Source organism: Terrapene carolina, unplaced genomic scaffold (genome assembly GCF_002925995.2).
Source record: "Terrapene carolina triunguis isolate 2854851 unplaced genomic scaffold, T_m_triunguis-2.0 Scaffold34139, whole genome shotgun sequence".
Lineage (NCBI taxonomy): Eukaryota > Metazoa > Chordata > Testudines > Emydidae > Terrapene > Terrapene triunguis.
The window spans coordinates 574-13,213 of NW_020698490.1; the positions used below are offsets into that span (position 1 = coordinate 574).

General features: G+C 50.7%; 1 protein-coding gene across 1 annotated transcript; it reads right to left on the minus strand.

Moving 5' to 3' along the window:
* Window positions 1-1,553: 1,553 nt before the first annotated feature.
* LOC112114889 (zinc finger protein 205-like) lies at window positions 1,554-11,440 on the minus strand (the record flags this gene model as incomplete). Its single annotated transcript, XM_026646143.2, has 9 exons — window positions 11,407-11,440; window positions 10,568-10,654; window positions 8,595-8,816; window positions 7,940-7,962; window positions 6,482-6,594; window positions 6,149-6,181; window positions 5,173-5,277; window positions 2,413-2,501; window positions 1,554-1,680 (listed from the first exon to the last, which is right to left on the minus strand). Coding segments are annotated over exons 5-9 (457 nt in total), but the record flags the coding sequence as incomplete, so codon positions are not given.
* Window positions 11,441-12,640: the final 1,200 nt, after the last annotated feature.

A 12,640-nucleotide genomic window follows, 5' to 3' on the forward strand; every position in this document is an offset into this window, starting at 1 on the left:
AGATCCTTCCTGCTCCTTGGAGCAACCACTCCGCATTCCCTTCCCACTATCCTCAGTCTTTCCACTTCCAAGTATCCCAGATCTCCTACCCAATCCTCCCCCTCCAATAGCACTACTATTGGGACCTCCACACCCGTTTCTCCATTCCTAGTCTCCCACTCCCCCAACCCACCACACTACCTCTTCCCAGGAGCTTCTGTCTCTGATTCCTCACCTCCTCTTTCTTCCATGGTACCCATCCCTCCCTGATTCCCTCTAGTCTTCCACATACCTATCCCTTTCCTCCCACTACACTCAGCCTGCCCTATCTTGTGGCACCCCACAAGCACTAGCTCCCCCATCATCTTCTCCCCTCCCATGCTCCCTGCTCTCCTTCCCCCCTACCCCGCCACCCAAGAACTCCTGAATAGGAACCTCACATTGCTCTCACAGTCATTGGTTGGTTGGGTCAAGAGAACATGCTGTGGCCACTGACTCTGAGCTACACACATTCATCTGAGTTGGAGCCATGCCACTGTTAACTTTCAGACTATGTGTATTGTGCGTTTTGCTTGCATTCTGAAGGAGTTCCTATTAGAAGTTTCCCCCTGATTCCAAAATTTCAGGGCTGAGAGCAATATTTTAAAGTGTCTGCTAGTGGATTTTAAAACTCTGGCCTCTTCTGAGCTGCAAAGTTTTGTCAGCAGAGCTCTGTTTGTTAGGGATGCGAAAAAGCACATCCTTAATTGACAGAATTATGCCGACAAAATCTCTCATGCAGACACAGAGTGCCAAAAAAGTCTATTAAAAAATTAAGGAAATCAAATGCCCATAACCTACACAAATACCAAGTACAGGTTGCCCAGTTCTGCTACATGCCTTTCCACTATGTGGGTGGTGGCTAAACTTAAACCTCTGAAAAACAGAAAAGGAAGAGTTAATATACACACCATCCCTAAAATGCAATCTTAACTCTGCCCCTAGCCCTGCAGCTGGCACTAGCCACTGGGAATGGCTCAGTAAGGCTGATGCAAAGGTTAACAAACTAACAAAGAAAGTGGCGGTTTCTCCATTTCTTGAAATCTTCAAGTCAGAGTGGATCCCTTTCTGGGGGAGGATTTAGTCCAACACAAGGTATTCAGCTCAGTACAGCAGTAACAGGATGAAATTCTATGACCTGTGTAATACAGGAGGTCAGACTAGACCTAATAGCCCTTTCTGGCCAAAAAATCTCTGATTCTACAATAGATATGAAGGACTAAGAACGTGCCATTGTTTGTGTTGTGTTCACAGATGGGAATACCAGGATTTATCCGCATGCCCTCCAGCTGGGTGCACTGGGTCAGCTGTAGCTGTAACTGGATGGTGGAGGGAGTAATTGGAGCAGCTCGGCAGAGCTGTGACTGATATGAAGGGAGGTGCATGTGAACCCTGAGGGACCTAGTCTGCCCCATTTCAATGCACTCAGTGGGCTGTTGCTGAAACAGGGCAGAGCAGAGGTGGCATTGTGGGGGTGGTGTGAACCTTAACTCTTCATTTCCCCTTCCAAGAACCGAGGGGACGGGAAACCTTACCCAGTGAGGTCACATTCTCATTGTTCTCCTGCATGACGTCTCTGCAGAGGGCTCTTTGACGGGGGTCCAATAGAGCCCACTCTTCCCTGGTGAAATACACAGCCACCTCATCAAAGGTCACCGGCCCCTGAAAGAGCAAGAGTCCAACACTCAGTACCTGCTGCCCCAGTCAGAGCCCCACTATTCGTGGGGGAGAGGAGTCAATCAAATGGAAGTTCTGGCAGGGTCACTGTCAGCAGAGACCCACCCCCACCCTGCTCAGAGCAGCCAGGAGACAAAACAGGAGGCGAGATAGAGATCCCCTCATCCCTCCCAGCAGAGAGAGAGGGGGAAGGGTCTTCTCATTCATCACACACCTACAAGCCAGAGGCTGATACAGGGGATGGGGTCCCCAGCAGGCTCCAGGGTTGGCTCCCCAGTAGGAATCCCAACAGACTGCCCATTGCCAGCAGCTGGAAGGAAGGGGGGATTATCTACTCTAGGCCACACTGGTGGGTAACCTCCCACCCCCCTCCTTTGAATCTCGTAGAAGCCTCTGGCGAGTAGGTTTATGTTCTTGCACTGGGAATCGGATACATTTTCCCAGCGCTGTCCAGTGTTCCCCCACCAGCCCCATTCTACAAATAGGATAATTTCCTCCCCCAAACCCCATGGGTCTGTTCCCGGAATCCAGGACTTGGGTTAAACAATTCCCAGCAAGTTTGTCACATGCCTTTTCCCCCTCCCTTTCTCCACCTTGGGTATTTCCCGCCCCCATCCCACCTCCAGACTGAGCTCCCCCAAGGATCCCAGGACCTCAGTATTTCCTGCCCCTCTCCCTCCAGCAGAAACTCACTAGCAACCCTGCAATAATCCCTACCTGGACTGGCTCCACTACAGCCAGTTCCCTTCCCTGTCCTGTGGGAGGCTGGGACAATCTGGAGTCAAAGGTGGGCGTTACTCTGCCGCCTGTCAGGGTGAGAAGGGTAACAGGGAAGATTTCAGAAGTTAGTTCCTGTCACATCATGATTTGCCCCGGCCCTTTCCCTGCACAAGATGTTTCTGACTCGCATGCTGGGAAAATATTCCATCACTTTATCACAGCGCAGACCCAACCCCTCCCAGCAGCACTAAACCCACTGTGCTAGTTTTAAAACCCTGGGGGCAACTCCCCCAACATTGGGGAGCAGGCGGAGGCAGGGACAGGACAAAGTCTGCCCAGTGCTGGTGCAGTAAATTAAATGAAGTTTGCTGGTGATATTAAGATGGAAGCCATTGTCAATAGAGACAAATAGTGGAACATTAAGTGGGGCTCACTTCCATTTCATGTATTATGTTCCTCAGCCTCATGCTTCAGGGTCACAACTCGCAGGGGTCAGGAAGGGATTTTTTTCCTCCAATGTATTTTGAGATGGGTTTTTAATCTCCTTCCTCTGAAGCTTCAGGAATGGCTGGAGAAGAAGACAGGATATTGGGCGAGGTGGACTAGGGCTGTGAGGTGACATCAATCACTCTCTCTCAGGGCTTAGCTGATCACTATAGGTGGGATGGGGAAGGAATATTCCCCCCATGAGTCAGGCTGTCAGTAACCTGGGGGGTTTTCATCTTCCTCTGCAGCGTGGGGTGCGGGGCACTCATTAGGAGTACCCGGAAATATCTCACTTAACTATTTCCCTGCCACTGCAGGGGCCTTGAGCACTGGTGCACCTCAGTCCCTCCTATTCTCTGCCTAGGGCATGTAAGATTCTAGTCTCCTGGGGGCTGCAAGACTTTGGTCTCACTCCAGCTGTTGGGTTTAGTGGGCGGGTGCTGGGTGGTGTTGGCAGCCAGTGCTAGACAGGAGATCAGACCAGATGATCCAGTGGTCCCTTCTGGCCTTAGACTTATTGACTTGATGTGGGCAGGTTTGGGATCTTGGGACCTTCCCCCCTCCTCCCCCACACACACTTATTTCTCCTTCATTTTCTGTCTTCTCTTTTACCCTCTCCCCTCCCTCTGCCTGAAAGAGTTAGTAACCAACAATCCCTGGGTTCCTTTGCTCTCCTGCAATGGCTGACATGACTAAATGCCGGTTTGGATCCAAACTTTCTGCCTCGTCCCCATCTCTACTAATCACCATAGGGGTTTCAGTCTCGCTGGCTGTGATACAGGCAATGAAAGGGTTACTGTGCACAGCTGCAAACTGCCTAATTTCACAGCTGAAATAAGTAAGCAAGTACCACTTATTGGAAGTCAATTTTTTTCCAATCCCCAAACATTTACTAAAAAAGTAAGAATACAACATGTATCTATGCTGAGTCTATATATAACATATATTTCAAGAGGCTGACAGAGAATACTTGACCACAATGAACAGGGGAGTGCAGGAGTGGGGGAGTGAGATTTTCTTTGCTTTAGATCATAATGAAATGCTCAACATCTCACAGCCTCCTGACTGCCTTTCCTGAGCCCCTGGGGGTGGCAAACCACTAGCTGAGAAACACCAGCCTAGATCATTCTTTTGTATCATCACTGACTACGCATGGGAAGAGAGTGCTACATTGTATCCGGACAAAGCATGAACGAGCCCAGTGCAATGGCATATATGGACCAACCCTGGGAACTGTTAATTCCAATAACACCCACATTTTGAACTCTCTGCCTTACTTCACTGTAAAAAGAAGATGAAAGTTCATAAGATCTTACAATACCCTATAGCAACAAGTTGATGAAAAGTAGGTTAAATTATTTTCAGCAAAGAATGTCATACACAGGTGCAATAAGACCAACTACAGAAAATTAAATTAGTCCAAACAAAAGGGGGCTAATGATGTAGTTCAGGGAAAATACTAAGATCTATGCTTAGTGAACAAGAAAACATGGGAACAAAGTTACCTATGCCAACTTTGGCCTTAGGGTCATGGATTTAATTAGTAAACAAAATAATAAAAAATAAAAACTACGCCACCCACTTTTATTCCTTTTGGGACTTTTGAAAAGAGATGGGGGGGGGGGGGAAATCATCTCCCGCCTCACCCCTGACATGGCAACACTGCTACTAAACTGATATATTTCATATGGTGTCATAAGGAGGAGGGAGAAAACTTGTTCACCTTAGCCTCTAAGGATAGAGCAAGAAGCAATGGGCTTAAACTGCAGCAAGGGAGGTCTAGATTGGACATTAGGAAAAAGTTCCTAACTGTCAGGGTGGTTAAACACTGGAATAAATTGCCTAGGGAGGTTGTGGAATCTCCATCTCTGGAGATATTTAAGAGTAGGTTAGATAAATGTCTATCAGGGATGGTCTAGACAGTATTTGGTCAGCCATGCGGGCAGGGGACTGGACTCGATGACCTCTCGAGGTCCCTTCCAGTCCTAGAATCTATGAATCTTTCTAAGAGGCTGTTTTCATTATATTTTAATTTGTATTCCCTCCTCTTTCTCCTCATGATGCATGTTCATTAATTTGCAGTTAATGTTGACCATAGTTCTATCTTGTTTCTCAGAAAGGCTGTAAGGGCTTGTCAGTTAAAATATGTTCCAAAGAGACCCATTGCTCCCGTGATTAGTGACTTTCTTAAAGTCTGTCAGTGCTTGTAAATTAAAAAAATTTTCTCAAAAGACCCTTCTTTTTAAGAGCAGGATTAGTAATGAAACTTACCCTGTTTCTCACAAGCCACTGCCTCTGTACCTTTACTCTCCGGTGCAACACATTCAAATAATTCTGCTGAGGATGTTTCCCAGAAATTAATCATCATCGGGATGGCTAGGAATGTATTGGGAGGGGAAAATTAAGATTCTGTCTTAAATGAATAAAATCATCCCAAGAAATATAAATTAATATAAGGCATAATGTAAGCATAAAAAAAAGTTTAGCGCAAAAAGTTAATTAAAAGAACCAAACGTTGCATTCTTAAAGAAGTGCAGGTTATGCAAAAAAGAAATATTGAATTGTTGTTTTAACAAAATTAGATGCTAATAGCTGTTTTATTTATTTAAAGTGTAAAAATCAGCTACAACCTGTGTCACAAGAGGTAAATAGTGCACTAAAATAATTATAAGTTAAAAATGTGAGTACATTACAAATTTAAAAAGTCACAACAAAAAAAGTCTATATATTTTTTAAAAAAGCCAAAATACTCTAACTATACTAACAAACTTTCAAATAAATACGTTTAAAAAAAGCTCAGCCTTTGTATTTTTTTTAAAAAAGTATCAAGCAGCCACTCAAAAACAGGAAAAGTTGCCAAAGACCTTAGTGTTCTTTAAAAAAAAAAGCTTTAAAATCAGACTACATAAATTTAATTGAAAACCCTATTAATATTACTGCAATTAAAACTGCAAGATAAAATTCCTAAAATTAATGTAGTCAGTAAAAAATGCAATAATTAAAGAAAGTAAAAGCAAAAAAATTAATGAATACTAAAAATACTGCAAAACACTTTAAATGCCTACGTAATATTGATGAGCTAAAATATTTAAGAGACAAGTCAGTTGAAAATATAGTGGTGCAAGAACAAAGTAATGTCGCTTCCCATTGTTCCACAGCTTCCAGATGCTGGAGGCTGCGATCCCCTGTCGTTAACATGGTTATTGGTCTGAAATCTCCTCATGGCCAGTCAGAGACAGACACGTACCTGTGTCGCTCCCCAGCCCCCGTCGCAGCGTCTCTAGGGGAAGGAGAAGATGGGAGAGGTGAGAATTCAGGCCCTTGCATTCATGGAGAAATCCCCATTGCTTATTAACGTAACAGCTGTTAACTACGAGATGGTGCCAGAGATCAGAGGCCGATAACGCAGCCACTGCAGACAGAGCCAGCCCCACAGGGCTGCTTCATGGGGAAGGACGACTTGCTGAGCTGGGCTGTGAGATGGAGCCGAGGATCAGTGACATCACTCGAGTCCCCGACTCCGCCCCAGGGTGAGGGTCACTCTAACCAGAGGAGATGCCACCCCCAGACTCCAATTCACCTTTGAATCCCAGCAGCACCTCCTGCAGCATGGCACTTTTCAGAGAGAAATCACTGAGTCTCTTCTCCAGCTCCATGAACCCCGGCTCCGGCTTCCGAAACATCCCGTCCTCCCTGCTGAGGAAAGAAGGGGTGAGAAATAGGCCTGAACCCCAGACCCTGAGCCCTGCAACCCCCAAACTCCAGGAAACCTGGATCTGAGCTTTGTAACCTGAGATGGTCAATGTCTTGGTGAGTCACCTCAACCCTGTGCTCCCCAGCGAGACGGAAAGTGGGGAGACACACTAGAGCAAGGAACGGAGACATTGTTCAGGAGCTTTCTCAGGGACGCTCTGGTTCTGTGGGGTGCTGAGCCAGCTCCCACACTGGTTTACTGCAGTAACAAGGGGCACCAGCACTGGGATTGTGTGGAAAGGGAGGAGACACAGACCAAAGAGTGGGCAGGTCCTACATGCTGACAGTGACCACAGACAGAGCCCAGGTCTTCAGCAGGGAATGAACGTGGGCCCTTGAATGCCAAATCCCCCAAGCCCTTTAGCTAAAGCAGTAACCCTGGGGCGTCCAGCTCATTTGACAGAGAGGGCCATATTGCACCGTCCGTTATGGTCAGTGGGCCAGGGCATCAATTTAGGACTCTGTGCCCTACTCCATTCACAGCAGAACACCCACTGCTCTCCATGGGACACCCACGTACAAGGAACAAGGGGAGAATCTGTCCTTCGTATAGGAAATAAAATTTTAGTTCTTAATTTGCTAAGTCTTTGTCTATCACACTCAGTATCACTCAGGAGGAAAACAGCCCCCTCCCGGACACCCCTGTAGGGCCCCTGCTAGTTCTTCCCTGTGTTTCCCTTCCTTTCCCACCCTCCTTTCTCCATTTCTCTCTTGCTTCCTTGTCGTTGTGTCTCTCCTCTGTTCTTCCCTCCTTACAGCAACCCCCTATTCCCACCCCACAAAGGCTTCACTCCCACCCCCTCCCCGATCCACCTGCTCAAGTGATCAGCCAGGGAACGTTTAATGTTGACATCGAAGTGTCGTTGTTTCAGTTGACACTCTGATGAAATTAACAGTGGACAGGAGAGTTCACACTCCCAGAGCTACGGCTTCAGGCTGCTACCAGCCCCAGCAAGGCAACACTGTCTCCGTTTACACTGGGGAGGTGCTGAGGCCCAGGAACTCACTTTAAAAAATGCGAAAGCTGAGATTCTGCGCCCTCTGAATACATGACCCGGCCACGAGAGTCCAGGAGACAGGCCAGGTCTGTCCCATCGGCCCTGTGTCTAGCAGCCCTGCTGTGAGCTCATTAGCGATCAGACAGTAAACGGCTCTTTTCCTACCCGAGTCAGCCACTAGGGGAGACAGAATCACACTCTCCAAGGGCAGGGGGCAGCTTCCTATTCAGTGCAGTTATCAAACCTAACGGCCCATAAGGGGGAGGGAAATGGAGCCCAGGACTTACCTGCCCCCAGTGCTCCCAGCACCCTAAAGAGGGAGAGAAAGAGGAGGCAGTCAATGGGAGTGTCCCTGGGTGGGGCGGCCTCCTGCTCTGCAGGGGAGTCACCATTGAAGCCTCGGGCAGTAGGGGAATTTCAGGTTTTCATTCCCAAAGCAGCTGCCACCCCCTACCAGGGACTTTCCCCTACGCAGCCCCAGCAATCCCTGCGGGCAGGTCGCCACTGCGGAAATCTTCTCCCGGGCACTTTGCAGGCAGAAGATATTTCTCTGCATTGAGAATCAAATTCCCTCCAGCGCTGAGAGACCCAGAAGGCCCCTGGCCCCACTAAACCTGCAGTGAGAGGGGCCTTAGGCCTGGCTCAGGACCTCAGCATGGTGGGGGGAGGGGATTTCACCCTCCAAGTGCAAATGCAGACAGACATTTCCAGGAGAGAAGGGCTTGGGGCTGCAGCATCCAGGACTCCCAGGACCCATCCCTGGTGCTGCGACCGACTCACTGTGTGACCTTGGGCAGGGCTCTGCCCCTCCCTCTGCCTCACTCTCCCCATTTCTCCCATAGAGATAATGCCCCTGACCCCACTTTGTAAAGTGCTTTGGGGTCTAGGGCTCAGAAGCGCCTACAGAAACACTGCATACGATCATTGCAATAACAGCCTGACCTGCAGGGACTGGCTCAGCGGCTGCTGCCCCTTCTCTCCTCCCCTCTCGCTGAGCAGGGAAATCTCCCAGGACAGGCTGCAGATGCCCTCATCCCTTCTCTGGACAATGGCTCTCTCTAGCTCTTCCAGCTGGGACAGCAGCCGCTGCTCCTGCCCCTCCAGAAACCCTCGCAGCTCCTGCCACTCCCAGACGATCTTCTGCCTCTCGGCTTCCGTCTGTTTCTGCAACAGGGAGAGGGTGGCTCAGTAACAGGGGAACATAAGAACGGCCATACTGGGTCAGACCAATGGTCCATCTACCCTACTATCCTGTCTTCCGACAGTGGTCAATGCCAGGTGCCCCAGAGGCAATGAACAGAACAGGTAATCATCAAGTGATCCATCCCCTCTCGTCCATTCCCAGCTTCTGGCAAACAGAGGCTGGGGACACCATCCCTGCCCATCCTGGCTAATAGCCACTAATAGACCTATCCTCCATGAACTGATCTAGTTCTTCTTAGAACCCTGTTAGTGTCTTGGCATTCACAACATCCTCTGGCAAAGAGTTCCACAGGTTGACTGTCCATTGTGCGAAGAAATACTTCCTTTTGTTTGTTTTAAACCTGCTGCCTATTACTTTCATTGGGTGACCCCTAGTTCTTGTGTTATGAGAAGGAATAAATAACACTTCCTTATTTAGTTTTGCCACACCAGTCATGATTTTATAGACCTCTACCATATCCCCCCCTTAGTCGTCTCTTTTCCAAGGTGAACAGTCTCAGGCTTTGTCTACACTGGCACTTTGTTGGCAAAACTTGTCATTCAGGGGTGTTAACCCCCCTCCCTCCCCGAATGACAAATTTTTACCGATGAAAAGCAGCAGGGTGAACAGCGCTTTGTCTTCAGGAGCATTCTCGTACCGACAAAGCTGCTGCCGCTCGTGGGGGGGTGGAAGATTTTTGTCAGCAGAAGACCTCTCTCCTGCCGACAAAGAGCAGCTACACTGCGGGCCTTTTAGCAGCACGGTTGTAGCGGCACAGCCGTGTCACTAAAAGCTGCGTAATGTAGCCATAGTCTCAGTCTTATTAATCTCTCCTCATACAGAAGCTGTTCCGTACCCTTCATCATTTTGTTGCTCTATTCTGAACCTTTTACAATTCCAATAGATCTTTTTTGAGATGGGGCAACCCGATCTGCACAGAGTATTCAAGATGTGGGTGTACCATGGATTTATATAGAGGCATTATGATATTTTCTGCCTAATTATCTATGACTTCCCTAATGATTCCCAACATTCTGTTCGCTTTTTTTACTGCCGCTGCACATGGAATGGATGTTTCCAGAGAACTATCCACAATGACTCCAAGATCTCTCTCGAGTGATAACTGCTAATTTCGACCCCATGATTTTATGTGCATAACTGATATTACCTTTTCCAATGTGCATTACTTTGCATTTATCAACATTGAATTTCATCTGCTTGGTAACTGGGGAAAATCATAAACACACCTCGGGGTAGGTGGCAGAGTTATTTACCAGAACACAAGATCTCCTGCTGTGGGGGATGGGAATGTCATTTTCTCCAGGAAGAGAGGAGGGCTCAGGGCCAGGGTGAGCTGCACATCACCAACAGGAGGGACTCTTCTCCCCAAAACCTCATCAACTTGCACTGAGCCAAACTCACCATCTCTCCAGCCCACATTTCATCTCCTTCCCCTTCTCCCCCGTCCCCAGGAGCTAGAAAGGATCCCTGGTCACTGTGACATCCAAATGGCCTGTGGGCAGGGGCTCTGGGCTAACACAGACTGACCCTCTCCTGCCTAGCAGCCTCCTGCATCCTAAGGGCATCATGTTACCCCCGTATCTGACCCTGCAGGCTCCCTGGGCTCCAGTGCGGATGGTTCCCTGGGTGAGGCTGGCAGGTTGAGCTCTGCATTCATCATGTCATTCTTATGCCAGGCAAACCTAAGTGGCAGGGAGCTCTGGGCACCTACCAGCAGCTCCTCGCTGTGCCGCTCCTTCTCAGCTTTGGCTGCTTCTCTCTCTTTTCCCAGAGGGGCCAGATGCTTTTTTGGTACCTCCTGGAAGAAGCAGGGGAGGGAGGGTTAGAAACTGCTGCAAAGGGACTCCCAGCTGTCAGATTTCATGGCCCATCCTGCCCTGCAGACTCCTGTGCAGAGTTGCTGGGACTCAGACTGAGAGGAGAGGGTGAAACAGGGAGCAGCTTTTCCAGAGAAAACGCAGGACCCCAAGTTGCAGTGACAGAGGTGCAGCCCAACAGCCAGCTCCCCACATCCCCGGGGCCTCACCCACATCCCAAGCAGCAAACTTCAGACAGTCCCCCACTTTCCCCAGCTCCAGCCCCCAATGCTCCCGCAGGGCCAGATCTGAACATGGAGCCCCTCAAAATCCCCAATCCCCAGCCCTGACCCCCCCCAGCACACCCCAAACTCCCAGCAGCCCCGCAGTCCGCAGCACCAGCCGCTCCTCCCACCCCACAGCCCGGCTCTGACACCCCAAATCCACCCCCCAGCTCCCCGATTCCCTCGATCCCGAGCCGAGCCGCGCTCCGGGCCCCTCCTGCAGCTCCCGGCCCAGCCGCTCCCGGGCTCCGTCGCTCCGGCCCCGCAGCAGGGGCTGCTCCGCTCCGCCCCGCCCGGGACACTCGGCCCCCGCAGACCCGGGCAGCCCCTCTCCGGCCGCGGGGACCCACCCGGTCACGGGGCGAACCAGGCAGCCGGGCCCGGCCCCTCGCGGCAGGAGCGTGTCCGCCCCACGCGTGTCTCCGCCGCCCGCCTGGGCCCTGCCCGCTCCGCGCTGCCCCCGGACCCACCGCGCTGCCCCGCGGGCTGCAGGGCTGGAGCAGCCTCCGCGCTGCGCTCCCGGCCCCGGCCATGGCCCCGCTGCCGACACAAAGGGGCGGGCTGCCGGGTCAGGAAGGGGCGGCTCCTCCCCGGGCCTGGCCCTGCCCCGCCGGGCCCCTCGCAGGGGGTTTGTGACACTCGGGGAATCGGGGAACCCTCCTCAGCCTGGAGGGGGGCAGGAGACTGGCTGGATCTTACCAGGAGAAAAGCAGGGGGAGGGGCTGGTTTTGCTGCATCATTAGACTGAGGAGACCCCGGCTGAGTGTATTAAACTGCTCCCCATCGATTGCTATTGTATAAACCCTGATGTAGCAAATGCACCACAGCGTGTGTAGCCACGTGCGATCGGTAGCGGTTACTGACAGGTACAGATTGTAACTTAATACACTACAGGTGCCGTTGTACGTTCCTAGGGGTGGGGGAGGGCTGAAGCCTCCCCGGGGCAGGCTGGGAGATGTAGTTCCTGACTCTCCCGGGAGTGGAAGTGACGTTAGGCGGGGCGGGACCATTGGAGCCTCTTCCGGAGCCGGAGAAGAGTTTTGTATCTTCTGGCTCTGGGCATGCGCAGATGGGGGAGGGAGGGGAGGTCCCGCATGCGCAGAGGCAGCGCTCACCCGTGCCTGGAGTATCTATCTCTGCCCCCTGAGTCCAGGGCACACACTCTCTCTGCCCCACACATAGAATCTGGCCCTGCTGCAAAGTGACCCCTAAGAACCAGCAACTTCCAGGACAGCAGGTTTGCCCCTCAGAGCGGGGAATGTGTCCCCCATGCTCCTTTTAGGCCACTGAGTGCTCTGGAAATAGGAGGGCTCTGAATGTAACCCAATGCAGCTGGGGATGTAGCTCAGTGGTAGAGCACATGCTTTGCATGTATGAGGCCTTGGGTTCAATCTCCAGGTTTTCCTTTTACCCTGCTGCTTTGCTCATGCCCAGAGGGGATGTGGCCCAGCAGTCTCCCTGCATGAGTTTCAGTCCTGCTCAGTGAGGGACTAGTGCCAAGTGCATAGAAGGTCTGGGGGGTTTCTGCTCCTAAGTCACCTCAGTACATTTAAAATTCCCACCTGCTCTGCTGCTTGGGACAATGGGAGATGAGAAGGGCGAATCCTCCAGCACTGGAGGGACAGGTCCCATCTGCACAGACTAAGAGGCAAGGAAACAGAGGGGCAGTCAGTGCGCAGAGAGGAGAGAGGTCAGTGATTTACA